General features: G+C 45.0%; 1 protein-coding gene across 1 annotated transcript in view; it reads right to left on the reverse strand.

The window, feature by feature from the left end:
• ppap2d (phosphatidic acid phosphatase type 2D) overlaps window positions 1–22,500 on the reverse strand; it is a 29,166-nt gene that overhangs the window by 2,229 nt on the left and 4,437 nt on the right. Inside the window, exons 2-6 of the mRNA XM_080776838.1 lie at window positions 11,265–11,422; window positions 7,743–8,029; window positions 6,498–6,555; window positions 833–1,009; window positions 1–268 (exon numbers count right to left, since the gene is read on the reverse strand). The exon at window positions 1–268 is cut by the window's left edge and continues 2,229 nt beyond it. Of these exons, the coding sequence (XP_080632964.1) occupies window positions 164–268; window positions 833–1,009; window positions 6,498–6,555; window positions 7,743–8,029; window positions 11,265–11,422 (785 nt within the window). The 3' untranslated portion in view covers window positions 1–163. The remainder of the gene's footprint in view (window positions 269–832; window positions 1,010–6,497; window positions 6,556–7,742; window positions 8,030–11,264; window positions 11,423–22,500) is intronic.

Consider the following 22,500-nt stretch of genomic DNA (forward strand, 5'->3'; position numbering starts at 1 on the left):
CTATATCTATCTCTTTGTCTCTCTCGTTCTGTCTCTCGCCATCCGTCCGTCTTCTGCTCGTCTATTACTATCTCACGTTCGCTCCTTTTCTCTTTGTCGGTCCGTCTTTCTGCAGTCCATCCTCTCTTTTCGTCCGGTTTTCCCCTCCCCGGAAGGAGGGAGGCTAACAGACGGTCTGCTGACTGGACAGGGGGCTCTCCAGGGACGTGCTGGCGGGGGACATGTCCTGGCGGAGACAGGGCTTAAACATGGACGAGATGTAGAAAGCCTGCAGGGACACACGCACGCACACGCACACACACACGCACACACACACACAAAATATGTCAGGAAGAAATGTGCAGACCACACACATGCCGTGAGTGTCGCAACATTTATAAACAGGTGGATCAGACGTGGTGAAATGAGAGAATGGGCTTATTGTCTGTCAACAGAGGTACGAGAGGGAAATAACTATTAGTCACAAACGGTTCACACAATAAACATTCATTATTAAAAAATGAGTGCGACAAAGGAATGTAAACGAGACCAGCCGTGTGTGTCACATCAAAAGTGGTGACCTAACAGGGAAATATAGGTCTTACATGTAACTAAATAACGGCATTATTTTGGAAAATATAACTAAATGACCGATTACTCTATTAGCAAAATAACTCGTTAGGTTAATCGATTACAAAACAAAGCGAGGCAGAGGTTTTAATGTATTTCTTTATTATCATCTGCTGTAAACCACGCATAGTAACCGGATCACTCGGGCGAATTTACAATAGGAACATACAGTAGACCAGGCTTTCCTCCGAGGTGGAAAGTCTGGTGACGCGAGCTTACGTACCACCCAGTATGCGGTCAGTCCTCCCTGGACGAAGCCGGTCAGCACGTCGGAGGGGTGGTGGCGGTAGTCGGAGATGCGGCTCAGGCCGGTGTAGATGGCGATCAGCACCAGGAGGAACTGGAGCAGTGGACGCAGCAGCCGCGCTCCTCGCCACGACAGCCGAGCCTGCAGGTAGAACTGTGGGGGAGAAGATTCATTGTATTCAGCTGTGTCACATAATAACAAAACAAGTGGAAACAATGGGTTTGGGCATGAGTTCATCATAATGTAATTGTCTTCATTTTTGTTTCATTAGTGATTTTTGTATTTTTTTTATCCTTCGCATTGTTTTTTACTAGAATTTCGTGGCCGCTTCGCGGCCACTCAATCCCAGAGTTACTTCGCCACGCACTATGGGAAGAAGGAAATTGCGGGAGTTGACTCCACATGTAGTAACGGATGGGTTATTAGTTATTATGTGTAGTGTAGTGTAGTCAACATGTTAAGGCTCGTACACACTGCCCGGTATTTGCTGCGATTATGCTTTCGGGGAGCATTTTTGGCGCTGGCCGAGAAAAACCCCTGATCTGACGTTAAGTGGTGGCCAAATGGTAGATCACGATCTACAAAGGCTTTGCAGGTAGACCACATGACATGGCACTAAAAATATATATAATTTTAATATAAAAAACGATTTTTGCATCTGCCGCTTTAGATGACCTGAGATGACTTGATTGATTGACATCAAAAAGGGCCTGTCAGCTCAAACACACAATGCAATACTTGTTGTTGCTTACAATCATCAGTAGCAAAGTCAAATACCAACAAAAATAAAAGCCTACGATTTGCATTTTTCCCCCTCTATTTCCCATTCCATGTGCGTTTGTCTTATATGTAGCCTATATGAAAGGCCCCTCAATTACATTTTGTAACTATTTTCAGCAATGGGATGATAGTTTTATTTGGTGGGTATGTTGAGCTGGTCGTTTTGAAAGTAGCTCTCAAGTCCATAAAACAAACTAACATAGGCTACTTCTCTATAAGCAGAATCATGAATAGGCCTATTTAATTTATACAAAAGGAGAAGAGAGAGAGAGAGAGCAATGTGTTTGTGGCTCAAACTTTGTCTAATATTGTTTTAGAGCAGTGGTTCTCAAACATTCTCAAGCAAGAGCAAAGGACCCCAATATTTTTTCAATCTACAAAAATAATGCCAAAATCGCTGATAAATTAAATTACATTACTTACTAATCGCTTATTTGGCAACACTGGCCAGAAACGACCAGTGTAGCTTTTTGTTGCAGCTCCGTGACTGGGAGATGGGAACTTTCTGTTACAGTTAAATCAATATAAAAGTACAACACAACTGAAAAGTATCGCGACTGTGAGCGCAAGGTAGAGACGTGTGTGGCTATAATGACGCACAGCTGTTATGTAATCGCGCATCTATAAATTCTAATCGTGTGTGGTATTTCTTGGGGAGACGGGAGTGTGTGTGTGTGTGTATGTGTGTGTGTGTGTGTGTGTACATGGCGTCGGTAATTCCCTGTAGGCTATAACCACATATGGGTAGCCTATCCCAATATTGGCGTGACGCATTTCACGTGAATAATGTTGTGTGCGCGCGTGCGGAGAAATAGAGTGATTTAATGAATCGCATGTTGGTGTGTGTGTGTGTGGCTTACATGCGTGCATGTGCGTGTGTGTGTGTGTGTGTGTGCGTGCAGGCGTATGTATACATGTGTACTGGGCAGTTGGCTGTCTGGCGAAAATAGTATACATGTGTACTGGGCAGTTGGCTGTCTGGCGAAAATAGGCCAAGTGATCGGTGTAATGGTGATATTTTGGCCCAATCCGATTAATGACAAAGAACAATGTTGATGTAACTAAGGGAATCGTCGAGTCATTTATTTTGTAAATAAAGAGATTTAGATGGAATAAGCGAAATAGCGATCGTATAATTTCTTCTCTGCCTTGTTTCTCTCATCAATCTCCTGCGCGAGATCAGATTCTGTGCTGCGCGAGATGACATTGTCAAGCTAGTGTGGGGGCGGGCCTGGTAAGAGTTGCCAGGTTTGCGAATTGTAAGCGAGTTGCAGTGTATGTAAGTAGCGTGGTTAAAGTCCTTGTTTCTGGGCGTGTTGTGGCAACAGCACATGTCCACCAGTTTCTGTCCACCGCTTTTGGCACGTGATCAACTTAAGCATTGTATATATAGATTGAAGCACATTGAGTCTGTACATGCGTGTGTGTGTGTGTGTGTGTGTGTGTGTGTGTGTGTGTGTGTGTGTGTGTGTGTGTGTGTGTGTGTAAACAGTTTATACAAAATCTCATTGCTTATACATCTTTCTTTGAGATTTACATTAGACAATTCAAAATCCGATCTTTTCTCCCCGATTCCGATCTTTTTTGAAAATCATGTGATGGGAGCCAATTTCCGATCTCCCGATCCAATCGGGACAACCGTAGTCCCAACCCACTGTCTGAGAAACAGTGTTCTAACCTCTAATACATATTTACACAGTGCGCGCGTGTGTGTATGTGTGTGTGTGTGCATGAACATGGCTGCATGCGTCAGAGAGAAAAATGAAAATAACCCACTTCATTGTGTAGCAGTGACATGTTTTATGGTTCGGTGTAGTGTTGTTCATAATTATCTAATTATCTATAATCATCTATAATGTATATGATTATCATTATATCATCTCAAGTAGGTTGCATAATAATATTATTCAGTGAATAAGAACATTTATTCACGTGTTTGCCAATGTCCATTACATAAATATATATGGTTTGTTTTTACACTGCACACTAAATATATGATCTTTTTAATAGATTTTGTATTGTACAAAACAAATGTCCTTTTTGCCTTGACTTGACAATAAAGCATGCTGAATTCAATTGAAATCGCTGCTGTGGACTGTGAACGCACGCACGCACACAGCCCCACACACACAGTGACCCCCACTGTCAAGACCCCCTTGACCCCTGTAACTGTTTTAACCTGTCCCTCACAATCGCTCAGCGGCAGTGCAGAGAGATGCTGTGTGTGTCGACGGGGGTCACTCAGATGTACCACCATGTTTATGAGCTCTAGTCTGTCTGGGCCCGTCCACCAACACCAAACATGTGGCCAACATTCCTCTCTGTCTCTCTCTCTGGCACTCTAGCTCTCTCTCATGCGCTCTCTCTCTTTCCCTCTCTCTCTCTCCTCACGGGGAGCAGGTGTCACTCTTCCTGTGTTAAACACAAGCAGCTGGCCCCCAGACAGGCAGGGTGACATGTAGCTGCAGGTTACACACACCCTCTGGGATGGCTACAGTCTGCTCAAACACTAGCTAGCAGCAACTGTATCCTGTGCACTCGTGCATGTGACGTGCACGCTTGTGTTTGTTTCCGTGGCAGTATGTCGAGGGCCAGCATGTGGTGTACTTGTTGGTGTTGCAATAGGGTTAAATGGGAGTGTTGCATTGGGTATATAAGAATCTGTACCAACTCTGAACATTCCGATCTTTTATATTGTTTTCTTTATTATAATAATATTCCATTGTTTTAATATTCATTGCCCCAGTGGCCTTGTAATGCAGACAAATTGTGACTGTGCCTTGTGGAGAGACAGAGTGTGGAGAAGAGAGGCTGTGAACACTGCTTTGTGAAAACAAAATACTACTGAATCGGAGCAATAAAGTTGCCAAAAAGAGTCTTTTTTCAAGGAGGCAACATTGGGACCAGACAGACAGTTGCAAGTGCCCTTGAGCAAACATGTACGGTAACCTAACCCTTGGCTAGACTGTCTAGAGCGCATATGTCTATACTGTATGTCTATCAGTCATCTACTGTAAGAAGAAGAAATTGCAACTGAATGGAAATGAAGAGTTTACATAGTACACATAGTGCATGCATAAACCTTCCTTAATGATTATATCTGGTTTCAGTATTCATTTATGATATATGTTCTCTATTTTTGCAGTCAGTTTGTATTGGGGGTGGGGAGGGGCCAAAGCATTTCCAGGGGGTCCCAAGACAAGGGGTGAAAACACAATCTCCCCCCATTGCCTTGCGGAGATAACAAGCAAAAACAAAGAATTGCATATAGGATGGGAAGATGCATATATGAATTAGGATGCATATATGAATTAGGATGCATAGATGAATTAGGATGCATAGATGAATTTGGATGCACAGATGAATTAGGATGCATAGATGAATTTGGATGCAAAGATGAATTAGGATGCAAAGATGAATTAGGATGCATAGATGAATTTGGATGTAAAGATGAATTAGAATGCACAGATGAATTAGGATGCAAAGATGAATTAGGATGCACAGATGAATTAGGATGCACAGATGAATTTGGATGCAAAGATGAATTAGGATGCAAAGATGAATTAGGATGCACAGATGAATTAGGATGCACAGATGAATTAGGATGGATGAAGGCAGATGACGAGAGGAGAGAGAACTGCTCTTCACTGTCTTTCATCCCCTCCTCCTATCTCCTCCCCTCCTCATTGTGCTCGCCTCTCTCCGGACGGTGGGAACAGAACAGCGAGTTGTTTTTGTTAGGGTGCGATGGCAGGCAAACAACGGGGGAAAAGCAAAGAAATGTGTTGATAGTGATTTCCAAATGCTATTTCTGCTCTGTGAACAGTTCATCCACTCTGCAATTCCACATTTCACTCCAAATTGTGATCACTACAAAAAGAAGAAGAAAAAAGGCGACTTGCATTCATATTTAATAAAAAGACAATCATTTGATGCCGGTAGGATTAGGATTCGGGAATTAGGAATGGGACAAGAAAACCTCCTAAATTGAGGAGGGTATAGGTTAACAATGTGAACGGTGTTCTTTTGATGTTCCTCCTTCACGCAGTGTTCCCACAACTCCTGAACTGATGGAGAGAGGGTGGAGAGAAAGATTTGAAGAGAATGTGTGTGTGCGCGCGCATGCGACTGCACATGCGCGTGTAATCTCCTGCTGAAAGAAGTCTGTCCATCTTCTCCAAGTATACAGCCATCCAATGCCCCCCCTTCCTTTAAAGCGGACCTACAACAAGGCTTCTTCTGTCTGCAATGCATCGTCTCTTCATCCATTCATGTTCCCTCTGGAAAACCTTCTCCCTCATTCTCTGACCCCCCCCCCCCCCCCCCACACACACACACACACACACACACACACACCACCACCACCACTCTCTCTCCTTTTTCTCTTTCTCTTTCTATTACTTTCTATAACTATTTCCATTTTGAAGTGCAATGTTTTTCAAGGATAGCCATTCCCAGAGGCCTCCCCTCCCTCCCTCACTCCTCATTTAAATGAGCACAGGCATATGCCGTAGCACGTGTCTGTGTGTGTGTGTGTGTGTGTGTGTGTGTGTGTGTGTGTGTGTGTGTGTGTGTGTGTGTGTGTGTGTGTGTACGTGTGTGTGTGTATTTGCGTTCAGCGTGTGTGTGATTAGTCAGTGTGTTTTTGTACACAGCGTTCTTCGAGAGAGAGTGCACAACGCTGTCCGACTTCACGGCGACTACAGTGAAAGTGTGCGGCGGTGCGACGCCTTGGAAAACGCACCCGCTAATTACACAACAAACATTAGAAAACAAACATAGAACGCTCAGGTGAATGCCAAGGTCACATAACGGATATTAACGCGTGTGCGTGCGCCGTGTGAGTGAGTGTAACACTTACCGCCAGATACAGCATGGTGTACATTGCGAAGGAAGCATGCCCTGAGAAAAATGACTTCCTGAAAAAAAAAAACATAGTGAGCGAGTGAATATTAGAAAGTCCTCGAGGCTCCTGAATCACACTGTACTGTACCACACCCTTAGATAATAAAACTACATTCTTTATGTAACTACACACACGCGCAGACGACACAAAGGCCCCTTTTCCACCAGGGATGAACCGGTTCCGTTGTTTTTTCCCGCCTAATTTTGAAACAAATTAACTAAACGTTGGTTCGGAACTGGAACCAACATTCTTGCCCTGTAGTGGGAACCAAAGTGGGCGTGTCACTATTCAGGTTGGAAGATGCAGATGTGATATAAACCATCATAAACAAGTCAATGACAACGATGACAGAAATGTCATTTACAGGGTGGGTAGTGTGTGTGTGTGTGTGTGTGTGTGTGTGTGTGTGTGTGTGTGTGTGTGTGTGAGTGAGTGAGTGAGTGAGTGAGTGAGTGAGAGAGAGAGGGAGAGAAAGGGGGGGAGGGGGGAAGAGTGAGAGATATTAACATTCCAAACATCCCAGCTTCTTTTGTTGTCCTCCCAGGCTATGGGAAACGTCCTCCAAGTCTGCGCATTGCATACATCTAAATGACAGAGCGGTTGCACAAAGACCCGCTCGGCAGCACTCATTTATTTGTGCATATTTTTTGTTAAATTATTCATGACAAAGTTGTACAGTATGTATATCCATATAACATAAAGAAGCAGCACACTAGCAAACAATTCACTAGTTATTTGTTTCAATCATTTTTATTATTATTTTCACAATGATATTACCTGATCATCTTCTTCTTAAATACACTAGTTTGAAACTCTATACCGTCATATGCATACATTTGTCTCGCAAATTATCAAAACATTAGCTGGATGGATATACTATACTGTTGACATTTACAACTTTGTCATGAGTAATTCAACAAAAAATACTATACTATATAACTCGCATTAAACAGTGCTGCCGGGCGGGTCTTTGCACAACCGCTCTGTCAATTAGAGTCTGGGGGGGGGGGGGGTGGGGGTGTCCTCCCAGTCTATGGGAAATTGTGAGTATGGTCTCCCCATCCAGTGTTGAAGTATGATCAGCTCTACAAGCTGATAAGATTAAAGAACGGAACCAGTTCTAGACCCAAAGTTATTTTGGTGGAAATGCCCCCCCCACACACACACACACACACACACACACACACACAACGAACTAACCTGGCCTCCTCCACCATCTTGAGGCTGTTCTGCCTGCAGGCGACGTGGGGCACGTAGCTCCCCGGGGAGCAGCCGAGCGACGCGTAGGTGACGTTGCACACGGACAGGAAGTTGGGCCGCAGGCGGCCCACGCTCAGCTTGGCCATGTTGGTGAGCGACTGGCCCACGCAGCAGCCGAACAGGAAGCTGCCCAGCTCCTTGTACAGACACGAGACATAGCGGTTGCGCACGAAGGCCCGCGAGTGCACGTCACGGAACCGCACACGATAGCATTCACCCAGCGCAATCTGAGAGGGAAAGACACACACACACACACACACACACACACACACACACACACACACACACACACACACACACACACACACACACAGAGAGGAGAGGAGGTGTTATTATTTCAGTGAGCCTAAGGTTACAGCCTAATAGAGTTTTGACCCATAAACAACAGGAAAGCATCTGGTTCGTGTTTAGATTTAGGCATATTTTATACTTTGGCTATTCAAAATGTGTAGATATACAAGCTCAGCTTGTAGATCTGCTATTTTTTTCCACATTTGTGCAAATCTTTGAATAGGCCTATAATATATTTAAAGAGAAAAATTTTACTGTTTTACTTTGCTTCTGGGGGTCCCTGGAACTGTCTAAGGCCAAACACAACATGAAAAGGTTTGAGCACCACTGATATAGCAACCTACGTTTTTCAGAAAATTGAAAGATTTAGAAGACATAATTGTAGCATTGGGTTTTAATAAAGGACTATGCCAGTGGTCTGGCATGCCTGTTGACTAAAATTCACAGTATACTTTACATGACCATTTTCCAATGCATATATACGTATAGAGCAGTCAGATAACTCACAAAAAAATCCAAAGAATTGTATTTATACAAAAAGTTACAAGTGCGAATTTAATCTTGGCGTTCGGGCTCTGCTATTATATTACTCCCTGCTCAGCACATTAGAAGACAACCATTTCAGAGCAGGGGGATATAATATGACACGATACTGATTTGAACCATTCTGCTTTCTTCAGGCATTTTGTTTTCCATTATTTGCTTCTAACTATTTTCTTTTGCTCCTTGAGCTGCAAAACGTGAAAGCCTGCACGAACAAGAGTGTCACCACATGCCGTTGCATGTAATTGTGTTGTGGCAATAGAGTTGATTGATTGATTGGTTGATTGATTGATTGATAGATATAGATGTAAAACAAACCCCCCCAAGGGAAAACAGAACAACCCCTTTGGGAGAGCAGAGGTGCTGGAGCGGCGGAGGGAGCAAACAACCGCATTGAACAACCTTCAGTTGAACTGACAGCAAGAGGATCAACGTGACTTTTTTGGGGGGGGGGGGTTTGCTGACTTTAGTTTTTGGTGTTTTTCCATCCATAGCTATCACGTACAGCACCCATTTATGGGTTGCGGACACCATTTTATGGGTCACAACAAGTAAATATCCCTTTACTTTTTGTTTCCTGTACATTTGTGACTCTTTTTGATACAGAGTCATGGGGGCAAGACTCAGTTCAGGAGAGGAGAATTATTTTTTATGCAAAATGAGTTAATAGGACAGGCAGACTCTTCAGTCTTCACATACTAACTAGAGCATAGGCCTATCTGAAATAATTTCAGAGCTCAAATCAAATTTCATATGTAAATATGAAATAAATGCATGTATAGCTATAGGTGTAATCTTAAGAGTCCACAGAAGTGAACCTTTCAAGCCTGTGTTCTCAACTCTCTGTTTTCTGCAAGACATTACTCTATAAGCCACATCTCGAAAACTGGTGGGTCAAACTGAACCAATATGTCAATTTGAAGCTATAAATGATCCATAAAAAAAATGAATTAAAAAACAAAGGTGAGTGAAAATAGCAGAGCTACAAGCTTACAATGCGTCGCGATCGGCTCAAGCGACGCACTGTAAGCTTGTAGATCATCTATTTTCAGTAGTTTGGATCACAGGCAGACATAAAATTTCTCTGCTGGGTCTCGAGCTAAAAGGTTTGGGAACACAGTACAGTACATCTGGTGCTATGCTCACGCACCGTTAAAGGTTTGGGAACACAGAACAGTATACATCTGGTGCTATGCTCACGCACCGTTAAAGGTTTGGGAACACAGAACAGTATACATCTGGTGCTATGCTCACGCACCGTTAAAGGTTCGGGAACACAGTAAGTATACATCTGGTGCTATGCTCACGCACCGTTAAAGGTTTGGGAACACAGTACAGTACATCTGGTGCTATGCTCACGCACCGTTAAAGGTTTGGGAACACAGAACAGTATACATCTGGTGCTATGCTCACGCACCGTTAAAGGTTCGGGAACACAGTAAGTATACATCTGGTGCTATGCTCACGCACCGTTAAAGGTTTGGGAACACAGTACAGTACATCTGGTGCTATGCTCACGCACCGTTAAAGGTAACCTCAGGTTGTAAATAATGTAGATCATTTGTTTGTTTTCTATGATTGATTTCTCTTCCCCCTTGCCCCCCCTCCCCTCTTCCCTTTGGGTTTTCCCCAATGGAAATAACAAAAACATTACACAAAAAAATCCACCCACTTTTTTACTTCCGTAAACCTGTGCCGTGATGTGACAATAAAGCAATGAATTCTGATTCTGTGAATGAGGTGAGCTTAAACGGACCACCAGGTTGGTCAGCTGCTTGACACGTCAAGTGTTTGTTGCAGACACTTCACATATGCATCGGCCACACTGATGATGCACGCCCGTGCGTGTGTGTGCGTGCAAATCTCTGGAGTGCATCTGCCTGAACTAGCTCGCAAGCCAAGTATCATCTTTTATTTCTGAGAAAGCCATTGGATTCCAATCAGTTCACAACGGTATGCAGATAAACTTGTAGCTACTTGAAACTTGCTTGAGATACAGCTTTAGTACAGTAATCCAACACAATGAACTTTATTGCACCTTGCTTTTTTTGGTCAAAGTTTCACTCAAAACACGAGTGAAAAGATATATACAGTAAAAACTGACTGTTGTATGGGTAGATGCATTTGTGTATAAAACCATGCTAACATGGTGACAGCGGCTAAATAGAACGATTCTACCAATGCCTTCTAAATCAGTAGCTCTCAAACGTTTTCGTGCCAAGCAAGGACCCCAAATTTCTATCTACGAGGTGTTGTAGAAAATAGCTGTAGATCAGCTATTTTCAGAATCTTTGCATCTCGGTCTTTAGAAGTATTTCCAGAAAACTCTTTAGGATTTAGTTCTCAACCTGTGGACCCTCAGGGGAGTTCCCACGTGATTTGACATAGTCTTTTAGGTATTAAAAGTGTTAAAAGTCCGTAAATTGTCATCTGAGGACCCCCCAAAATCACGTGGGAACTCCCCTGAGGGTCCACAGGTTGAGAACCACTGTTCTAAATCCTAAAGAGTTTTCTGGAAAGACCAAGTCCAAAAATGACACAGGGTTAAGGAGACTGTCTCACCAGCTAACCTGTGTCATCAATCCTACTTTTATCATCACATCCTCCAGTCATGTGCGTCGTCCTTACCGAAAGGCCAGTGATGACGATGCCCCCGGTGATGAGCAGGCTGTCGGGGATGGCCTCTCTCTCCACGTAGGGGTAGGTGATGCTGGAGTCGCCGCAGAACAGCCCCCTCCTGTACGCCGTGACCGCCTTCAGCTCACATGCAAAGAACGGGATGGAGGCTGAGGAGGACGAGACGGAAGAGGAGGGCTTTGTTGTCACATCACAGTTTTACAAGTCAAAATGAAAGTGGCTGAAATTGTTTTTTGTGCCATTCAATGCAGGAAAAAAAAGTTTGAGCAAAGTCAGCAAACTGTACAAGTAAAGGGTTTCCCCTGTATGGCAACATGACAACAACAGAAATCTTGACAATTTGTTCATATCTTTGAATATATATGTTTTTAAAGCGAACATTATTAAATCAAATCTTTGTTTCTGGCGGACCCTGGAACAACATATTTTCAGATGGGGGTCCGAGGCCAAATAGGCCTACATATAAATTTGGGGGGACCAAAACCAGTTTGAGAACCACTGATATAGCGACAAACTGAAGAACAGAAGGCCTTTTTAGAATCAGCCTCAGGTCTTAATGGGTTAAACAAAGATAACAGGGCAAAAAAAGAAACAAAAGATGGCTTGATGAATATCTGTGCTAATGCGCGCGGCCGTGCGTGCGTGCGCGTGCGTGCGTGTACATGCGTGTGTACATACATGCATGCATGCATGTGTGTGAGAGATGAAAGTGAGAGAGAAAGATGGTACAATGGGCTCGGACAAAGAGCACCTTTGTCCTGCCTCCTGTCTCCTGGCTGAATGCTATGAGAAAGAATGGGGTACGGGTGCAACATGAGGAGGGGGCGGGCTCTCTAAGTGTGTCAGTCATCTGCTGACAGGACCTGCAGATTCCTAGGAGAATCCAGAATTCCGCACATAGCTGCTTTTCCACCAGAGGGAAGTCTGGGAGGGAGACGGGGAAACGCACCGACAGAAAGATATAGGCGGGGGTCACACCAAGGGGCCAGCTAGGCACTCCAATGTTGAAGCGCTGGGCCCTAGTGGTAAGAGGAAGTACTGCAGGCGGACCCGTGGATTCATGACGAGGAAACCCTGTGCAGCTGAGCTTTAACATTGAGCGCTCGGTTGTACTTCCGCATTGGACCTCCAAAATTTGGAGGTCCAATGCGGAAATGCGCCCAAAAAGGCGGAAATAGACGGTCCCTCCGGGTGCTTCAAAACGCCACTGAGCAACTTCCACTGACATGAATAGCGGAGGGGGCGGAGCTTCGCGCCAGATCAGTCTCTATCCTTTTAATACTCTATGGGTCACACAGCCATGACGGCACAGAATAAAAGGATAGAGGGGAGAGGAGGCGGAGAGAGGATTTGACGGGGGGGGGGGGGGGGGGGGGGGGGGGGGAACGTATTACACAGAAAATTACAGTGCGGTGAAAGAAGCAGATTTTTACACAAACGTAATAAACTCATGTGAATGAAAGAGGAGCAGGGAGGAGAGAACAATGCTAGCAGTGTTCCGTGACCTTCAGTAGTTCAAGTAGACCTAGTCTAATATTAACTATTCTCCTACTTTTTATTTCCACTATCACTTCCTTGCCAGTCACCATTTAAAAGAAATATGGGAGCATGTCAAGGCCTAGCCTACTTGTGCAAACAAAGCTAGCGGCCCGCCCGCATCGGTGAAAGTTCAGTGGGTAAAAGTCCTGCGACCTCTTCTATTTTTTCCTCAAAGATGACAACAAGCCATTTCTTGGCATTGAGAGTTGGCAGCAAGTTCTGAACTCTGGCTTTTATCGCTACTCTGGACTTTAAACTGATAGCCGTGTCCCCATAGCTCTCTGCGAGAGGCCTCATCCTAGCCCCTATCCCATGCTCCACTCTCCACCCGTGGAATGCAGAGCGGAGCATGGGACTAATGATTAACCTCTCAAGTCTCTCTCATCCCCAGGCTTGCTCGCTCGCTCGGCTGCTGGCTGGAACAGACCCAGGCACAAACACTGGCCCTGCCAGGGAATCTCTGACTGAGACTATGTGACTGTACAGCAAAGAGTACATTCAAACTCTCAAGCAGGCCAGTATGAACAGCACATACAGTAAACACGCACATGCACACGCACACACACACACTGTACAAGTCAAGCATGCATGAACACATAGCAGCATGCATGTACAGTATGCCCTTTCCCTCTCTCTCTCTCTCTCTCTCTCTCACACACACACACACACACGTATTGTACAAGCATGCATATACACGTACACAGCATACAGAAATGTATGCCCTTTCTGTCTCTCTCCTTCTCACGCATGCGCACACACACACACACACACACACACACACACACACACACACACACGTCCAACGTCCAAGTACTTGTATAAGCTGGTGTAATACATGCTGTGGCGTTATCATTTGAGAGTGAGGATACGATATGAGCCCAGCATGGGTTTCTAGTCTACCTACGGTGTGGCTCTGCAGGAGAATACTATCTATTAGACAGTTTGTGTGTGTGTGTGTGTGTGTGTGTGTGTGTGTGTGTGTGTGTGTGTGTGTGTGTGTGTGTGTGTGTGTGTGTGTGTGTGTGTGTGTGACCAGAGCTAATCCTGTAAACCACTGCAGTGAATGTGATATAGTCTGGCCATGCCAGGCCAGATCAGTGATATAGTGATATAGTGATATAGTGATATAGTCTGGCCATGCCAGGCCAGATCAGTGCCAAAGTCCTCGTTTGACTGTCTGTATATTACTTATTCTACTATTCCTGTTTTACATGTAAAATACTATGGAAACGACAGGGCATGAATCACTGATCTGTGTAGATTTCAATATGATCAACATGACTGGAGTCATTAGCTATTATTTGGGTTCCCTGACAGTTCAGTGATGATAAGCAACACAGACATAATAGGATTGCCCATGGTTTTAAGATGCCTATGTCTCTGATGTTATCAGCACACACGTGTACAAATGTACCCATATGGAGCTATTTAAGGTACATGTTTCACACCGTCAAGAGTTCATATACTGACTGAGGAATGTTTTACTGTGAAGGAAGGTCAGAATAGCTTCATGATTGGTTGGATACAGTCCAAACAGATCGGATCAGCTCCAGTTACGGTAAACTGCAGAAGAACAGTAGCAAACACTGTCTCCTGGTGACCTCTGAGGCTACTGGATGTCAAGTTGCCCTGACAGACTGCAGAGAGACCAAACATAAATTAAAAATAGTTAGTTTAAGACAGTTTTCGAAGGATGACTTCACCACTTTTCAACCTATCTTTATAAAATCCTCGCGTACATATGGACGGAGGCTCCCGCACATGCCGCGAAAAACACACACGACTCGAAACATAAATGTGGAAATCCTGCTGCAGTTCTGACCGTCCACCCACCCACCCATCCATTTTCTAGTCAATGACAAGTAAAGACCATGGCATCAGATTAAATGCTTCTTCAGAAACCCTGTGGCCCTGATGAGCAAGCGCCATTTCAACTAGTTTTAACTAGCCTACATGGGTTCAAAGCAGGACGAATGTTTGATGAAAGTCCCTTCTGACAGTCAGATTTCCCACGTAGGACTCAGCAGAAAAGTCTCTGCATGCAGGCTTCCGGGTTCCCTTCCTTCCTGCCGCCTGCGCAGAAAACACCAGCATGAACTTTAATCCTCTTATCAGGTTGTTGTATCGTCCCTGGGTGGGGATCTGCAACGAGACTGTGGCGGAGAGATATGGAACTTAAAGACTAACCGATACGATCACGTACACATTCTGTCAACCTGTGCTGTGACATTCAAGCATTAACTGTCGCTATTTTGGAAAACCGTAGAACATATTTGAACAACATGTCAGTGTGAAACATTGCGAGTTTGTAGATTTTGTTTTTGCTATTTCTTTTAACTTAATATATATATTCTTCTATATTTCCCCTATAATGACTGCCCAAAATTGGGACACCAGATTGAAAGAGGCTAATGTTTCATCTGTGTGGGCCTCACGCTGGTGGCAGGGCATCACCTTTGTCCCAGATTTTCATATTAGAAGTGCCAATGTGGGTCGACAACACAGTTCTCTGGCAGAACCTATAATAACCAGCACTCCCTTCATCAACAATCAATGCATCACTGTCTGGCGGGTCAAGGGCTGGCAGCGAGCGCACATCCGTTTCAATAAAGCTCAAGTCTGGTCGAGGGAGGGAGGTTGCTTTTAAAGTGTCTTTATGCCGTTCATTTGACACACATTAACAAGACACACACCGCCCCGGTCAGAGGTCTGACCCATTAGGACGCCTCGTTACTCCTTCGCGGCTGGCCAGTGAGTGGCTCCTCTCCATCCATCAACCTCTGGCCCTGTCTCCGTGGGGGAGTCGGGGGTGCAGGATATAGCCAGTCGTCTGAGAATAATCAATGTTCTTGTTGTGTTGTCAGAGCAGTAATGGACACATTCTCCATTACAGTCAGATCCAAAGTGCCAGGGTCTGTGGTTATCATCAGACCACAGACCCCTTAGTGGAGGAGTTTCAATACATTTGGAGGTCTAATGGCGCCGTGAAGCACTCCGCCAGATAGCCAGTGTTTTACTACCTCACTCCTGCCAATAGCGATGGCTTCTTCTGTGTTTGCTTTCTGTCAAACCTACAAACAGACACAAGCTCTAAATGGCCACAAAACAAAAGGCTATACTCTAAGTCTATACTGTAGCAAAAAGATGTTCTGCGCAGCTCCTCCAATAGCAAGATGTGACAGTCAAATGCCAATCTCAGTCCCTGACATTTACAACATGATTGCGGAAGAACAAAGACACACACATCGCAAACAAATGCTATAAGGGTGGACAGGAAACGCACGGCGCAGTAAAGCCCAACCATGTCCAAACAACCCCGCCGTGCGGCGCAAACCCCAGTTCCTCAGTCGCTCGCAGTCAACCTCCATGCCTTTACAGTGGCCCCTAAACGGCTTTCACAACAAGGCAACAAAGCACTCTACAGCCCCCTCACATCATCTGTCATGCAGCTGTGAGCAAACCTCTGCACCTGGCCAAGACGGATAGAGAGGAGCCAGAGCAGGCCGGAGCCAGCCAGGCAGGCAGGCAGGCGGGCGGGCCCGCCAGGGGGAACCAAGCAAGGGTTGGGTAGGAGAGAGGAGGTCTCACACAAACGGGCCAAAATGGGCCCAATACTCAAAGCAGGAATGCTTTCAAATATTCAAAAGGGACAGATAGAAAGAGAGAGAGAGAGAGAGAGAGAGAGAAGAGAGAGAGAGAGAGAGAGAGAGAGAGAGAGAGAGAGAGAGAGAGAGAGGGAGAGAGAGAGAGAGAGAGAGGGAGGGGGACGAGTGCAGAAACTCTGCTGGTTCTAATTTACACATCTATGACCACAGCCCAGAATGAGCTCACTGTGAGAGAACAACAACCACCCAAAGGCAAGAAATAAAACAAAAAGCAGCTATGGAGAAAGTGAATAAAGGCAGAGCCGAGAGGAAGAGGAGGAGGAGGAGAGAGGGGGGGGGGGTGATAGTTATTCATGTGCATGCTTCGGGGGCATGCATGCTGCTGTTCAGTGTGTGTGCTCGTCAATAACGTGTCAAATCAGAAAGTGGGTTGAAATGCATGGCCAGAAGGCTGGAATACATTGACAAACAAGGGAGCGGACCGGGGAGCGGACACTGGGGGTGAGAGAAACAGAGATGGAGGAGAGGAGGGGAGATGCTGGGGTAGAGGGTTCTCTCTCTGTGGAGAACAACGCAGACGGAGGCGATTAGTGGTGGTTCTGGAATGCGAGGGTCAGAGATCTGGGCTCTGCTGGGACCCGCTCTGTAAACAGGACCCCGCCTCAGCCAGCGGAATATCCTTAACTTACACTATACACACACACACACACACACACACACACACACACACACACACACACACTACACACGCACGCTCTTGCATGCAAATAACCAAACGTACCGCTGACACACAGACTAACACACAACCAAACAAACAAACCACAAAACAATCCCAGTGGCCCACAAAAAAACCCAACCAACCACAACCGACCAAATAAACCACCCTGGAGCCAGCAAACCACACGAAACTAAACAATCCTTTACAGACAGTCACTGAAGCAAACAAATGGAGCCCTTGGACATAGCAGCCGTGCGTGCATACAGCCAACACACACTATAGGCAATCAGATAGATTACAGACAGAACATTGGTCTTGTATACTTCATCACACCCAATACTATTCCACTGCCACCGTGACAGAACTATAGAGAGACCATCAAGGCTAATTAAAAAAGTAGAACATGCACACACGCATGAACACACACACACACACACACACACACACGCACTCACGCACGCACACACGCACGCACACAAACACAAATTGAGCAGGTGCCAAACAGATGAAAGGTCTACTAAAAGAAAGAATAAGAACAATCGGCACACTGCTGTAATACTCTCCAAATGATTTTAATCTTTTTAAACACTACAAAAGATGTTTAATAATCACCAAGAGAACATTTTTTAACTACTGGGTTCTTCAAAGATCCTTTTTGTAGATCAAAATGATCTATTGATGATAACGAACACCTTTTTCCACAAACACCTTTGGGACCATTAACGCAGTGTGCCAGATCTTTCTTTTGAATTATAATTTGCCCTATGGCTTTTTCAAACAAGCATTGCTTGACAAAAAATGACGTATTTTCAAGGGGTGGTTCAGGTCATGAGACTATATAAATTAGCCTTTTTATTGCGCTGCCACCTCCTCAGCCAGTATGTATGGCTGTGGCTTCATGGCTATACAGTATGTGCAGTCCGTCCCCCTCCCGGGGTGGTCCTCCTTCCACCCACCTAGGCCCCCTCGCCAGCCTCTGGGACGCACGCCAGCTTTTCCCACCTCGGCTTTAAGCTGCTTGTTTATCTAGGAAGGAGTCAAACTTCCCTCAAAATATGCTGGTGAACTGGAGTGTTGGTGGCGGTTGTGTTGTCATGCTAAGCTCAGTAAGCATGCTAATCCCTAATAATAGCGGGATGAAGATGCAGCGCTGCATGGGGGGTTTGCATGGCATAATGGCAACTGGTATTCTACAGCAGGGCTGGGTGGGCCAGAAGAACCAGTGTTGGCAAATATGCTTATTGTAAGTGACTTGTTATTTCTGTAAAGTCGCTTGTAAATATTGGTAGTTGCGTGTGTTTTTGGCCTTGTTTAGCTGCTTATTTGGGCTTCCCTCCTAATGTTGCTTAAACCAGTGCATGGCTCTCAAATATTTTATGACACCCACATTAATATCTCCATCTAAAAGTATTTTGTGCACCCGATGCAAGATTAGTGTGCCTAAATGTTTACAAAATATATTCTACAAAAATAAATTCATGTGATGCGAGGCTCAATGCATTGCCTACGGTGAATGTTTCATGAAAAGGAGTTACAACTGCGACACCGTGATTCTTCAAAGGTTAGTGTAAACACCGGCAGGGAACGGGAGTTAGATATTGATTTATATTGCTGAGATCATGCAACCTAGTCGTTTCTTTTACGTTTGCTTTTGTTTTTGTTTCTCTTGCAGAATCTGGCAACACTGGCCAGAAACCATTATTATTACCACACAAAAACCTCTCTCCTCCGCAAACCTGTGTGCAGCCATAACACGGTTTGGGTCAGGTACTGTAGACCCAGGTACTGCAGCACAGCGAAGCCTTTTATGTTTCGACCCGATAAAGAAAGCCTTTGTTCAATGGAAGCGGTTTAGGGGGGCATGGATGCTCATGCACGTGTCGCCGTGCACACGCATGCCAAGCACACACACATGCACAGAGATGCATGCGTCCTGTGCCTCTCAGACAGGACATGAAGTCATTGGCACCAAGGCTGTGATTATGACTGGCAAACCGCAATGAATCCACCACATACCTAATTAAAAATGATTGTGTGTGAAACGTGTGTGTGTGTGTGTGTGTGTGTGTGTGTGTGTGTGTGTGTGTGTGTGCGTGCGTGCGTGCGTGCGTGTGCTCCTCCTTGGTGGGCTCCAGGTGGTAGAGAGAGGAGATAGGGGTGACTAGCTGGGGCCTGGGGGTGGTGGAAAAAGTACTCACATTTTTACTTTCTTAAGTACAAGTGTCAATAATGCAATGTATAAATACTCGGAATTCAAAGTTTACTTGAGTAAAAGTACAAAAGTTGGTATCAAAATTCAAAATGTATATGAATATCAAAACTAATAATTATGCTGAATGTTTTCAAAGGTATAAAAATCTTTTGAAAATAGCAGATCTACAAGCTCACAATGTATCGATGCATTGTGAGCTTGTATATTGGCTATTTTCAAATGGACAAAAAAAAAATATATATATATATATATATATATATATATATATATATATATATATATATATATATATATTATAGGGCTGATGTGGATAAGAGGGAGGCGTCATAAGGCGTCCTGTGGCACTGAGTGAGTTTTAATGTATGTTTTGTAATAATAATCAAAATCTACAAAGTAACTAAAGTTTTCAAATAAAAGTAGTAGAGTAAAAGTATAATATTTGGATCCGAGATGTGGTGGAGTAGAAGTATTGGAAACTGGAAATACTCCAATAAAGTTAAAAAAAACTCCAAATGTTACTTAAGTACAGAACTTGAGTATATGTACTTAGTTACTTTACAGTACCACTGCCCCCAACCACCCAAACCTCTGTCTCCCTAAATTAGCTGGATTGTCCCAAACGTTCTGCTCTGTTTTGTCTGCCCCGATGGCAGCACAAAGAGACCGATCAGAGAAGAACAAAAGAGGCTCCCTATATCTTTACTGACCATCTGCTATCTGTTGCAGCTGGACTCCATGGAGACCACACTCTGTTATTTAAGCTCCATCTTTAACACTTAAAGATGGAGTGCCATGATGTTTTTATTTTTGTTCAGTTATTCATGTGTTTATGAGGTGACAGTATATTAGACCCCTTGGTGTGGTTGTTATGTGCAATGATATCTTCCCTTTGTATCTTCCTGGAGGCTGAAACCTTGACAGTCAAACGTTCTAATGAAAAAACAGATATGATATGGTGACATCACAATATGATCGCCTCCCCCTTTGTCATACAACAGCTGTGGGTGCGTTGTTCAGGTGGATTACCACGATCACCAACCGCCAGGAAAACACTTTTTTTAAAACAAATTGTTCCTCTTATACTGTATATAATAATACCTGATGCTCATGTTTTAAGGTGGAAAATCACGGCACTAAAGTGTTGTAAAGAAGTTGTGAATTCTTAGCATTGCTGCCATACAGTGCCAAATTCTGGACACTCATAGACTGCAACCGCCGACATGGCACCTGCATCAATAGGCTAGGCACAGCTGTGTTGTGGCACTTGTCATAAGGCCGTGGGGGTTCAACACATGTGTGCTCGTTACACACTCAAGAGTTAAATTAACTCTGAGATTTTAGCAACGGCATCACTCTTCATGGCGAGGTGCACCTTTCCCGCCACACGTCAACGGGCGTGTTCCGCTGCGAACCGCCCAAATATGTCGACGACGACCACAGACACTGTGCATCTGCGCCGGGATTGAGGCGGCGAGTGACAGACATTTTCATCGGCCATCCGATGAGGAGCCCATACACGTGGTTAACTTCACCGCTCCCACCCTAACGACAGGAGCAATCATCCGCTACATACATGTGCTACTGCTATTAGCGCTAATCGTGTCCACACATAGTCCCCCGCCCCGCCAAAGACCCCCCCCCCCCAGGCCTCTCTGTTCTCACCACGCTTCACTGACCTTCTTCCAGGAGCACAGCTCTGGACCTCAGGGCTTGAGCGGTGAGCTCCAAGCAGAGCTGTCTGTCTGTCTGTCTGTCTGAGTCAGCAGGAACATAACCCATTAAGATCTGGCGCCGATTCTACAAATGGCTTCTAAAATCGGCAGTTCTCACACTTTCCAAAGTGTTCAACCACAGCAGACATACAAGCTCGCAGCGCAGTGCAAAGTGACATGCTGCAAGCTTGTACGTCTGCGTATTTTCGTATAGCCAAAGCTCAAATATAACATGACACAGAGACACCATCCCGGTTATAATGGGATAAAGGGCTTGCCACTGCGGCATGTGTAGTCAGGGAAGTTCAACTCAAAACAACTCGCCGGCACTTTGCGGTGAGAAGGTAAGAGTGTCTTGTTTGCAACGTGAGAGAAACAGAAGGGGGTTGCGGTTTCAGGAGGACTGGGTGGGGAGGGGTCTCTCTTCAACTGTGTGGTGTTGGTGGTATGTATGTATGGAAAGAGTTGAGGTCTGCTGCAGGGCTGTCTGTCTGTCAGTGTGTTTTGGTTTGGTGGGGAGAACTGCGGTTGGAACAACTTCAGACACTCAGACAAGGAGCGGTCCACGGAGCTTTGAGTTTGGGGGGGTGAGGGGGGGGGGGGGTAGGGGGCTAAGAGGGAAGATTCCGGCAGGTGAGATGTGTCATGATGATAGAATGATGGCGGGGATAGGGAACCATGGGATGGCGCCAAAGGGGGGGCTGTCTGAGACTCCATAGTGGGATGTGTGTGTGTGTGTGTGGGGGGGGGGGGGTCATTAATTCTGAGACAGCCTCGAGAATAAGGGCTAACGGGTATACTGTTTTTTTCACGCAGGTATATACCGAGATGGAATCCTCTCCAGAGCCACTGTGGTTAATTAGAGTTGCAGATTAGACTGCCCGTACATGTCTTTTATTCATCCATTACTATGAATACCTATGGAACATCTCGGGTAGTTATGGAGCGTTTCCTGAAGAGAAAGATTGGCCATTACCTCATTAAAAGCACATTAGCAACTATTTGGCGTGTGCAGCTTCTTCCCCCTCTGTCTGTCTGTATAGAACGTAAACAACACAGCTGTGTGGACTAAAGCCCTACAAACAGACTACTGTGGATCCTCGAACCCCCATGGGGGGGGGTCACTCACGCTGTGCTCTTGGCCCGCTTTTTCCATCACCACTCTCACAGAGGACCAGTGGTGGAAAGTAACTAAGTACATTTACTTAAGTACTGTACTTAAGTACAATTTTGAGGTATTTATTTTGTACTTTACTTGACTATTTCCAATACGTATACTTCGCTACTTCTCAGAGTCAAATATTGGACTATTACTTGTTTGTACTTTTTTCTGATACTTTAACGTGGGTGGTGCCGTGCCATGCTAATGGACAAGGCCAGAGCCCAGAGTACATATACACAGGCCTTAATGCAGTCTGTCTCAGGAAGGAAGGGTGCAGCT

This window comes from Protomyctophum bolini (genome assembly GCF_963924005.1).
Source record: "Protomyctophum bolini genome assembly, chromosome: 11".
Taxonomy (NCBI): domain Eukaryota; kingdom Metazoa; phylum Chordata; class Actinopteri; order Myctophiformes; family Myctophidae; genus Protomyctophum; species Protomyctophum bolini.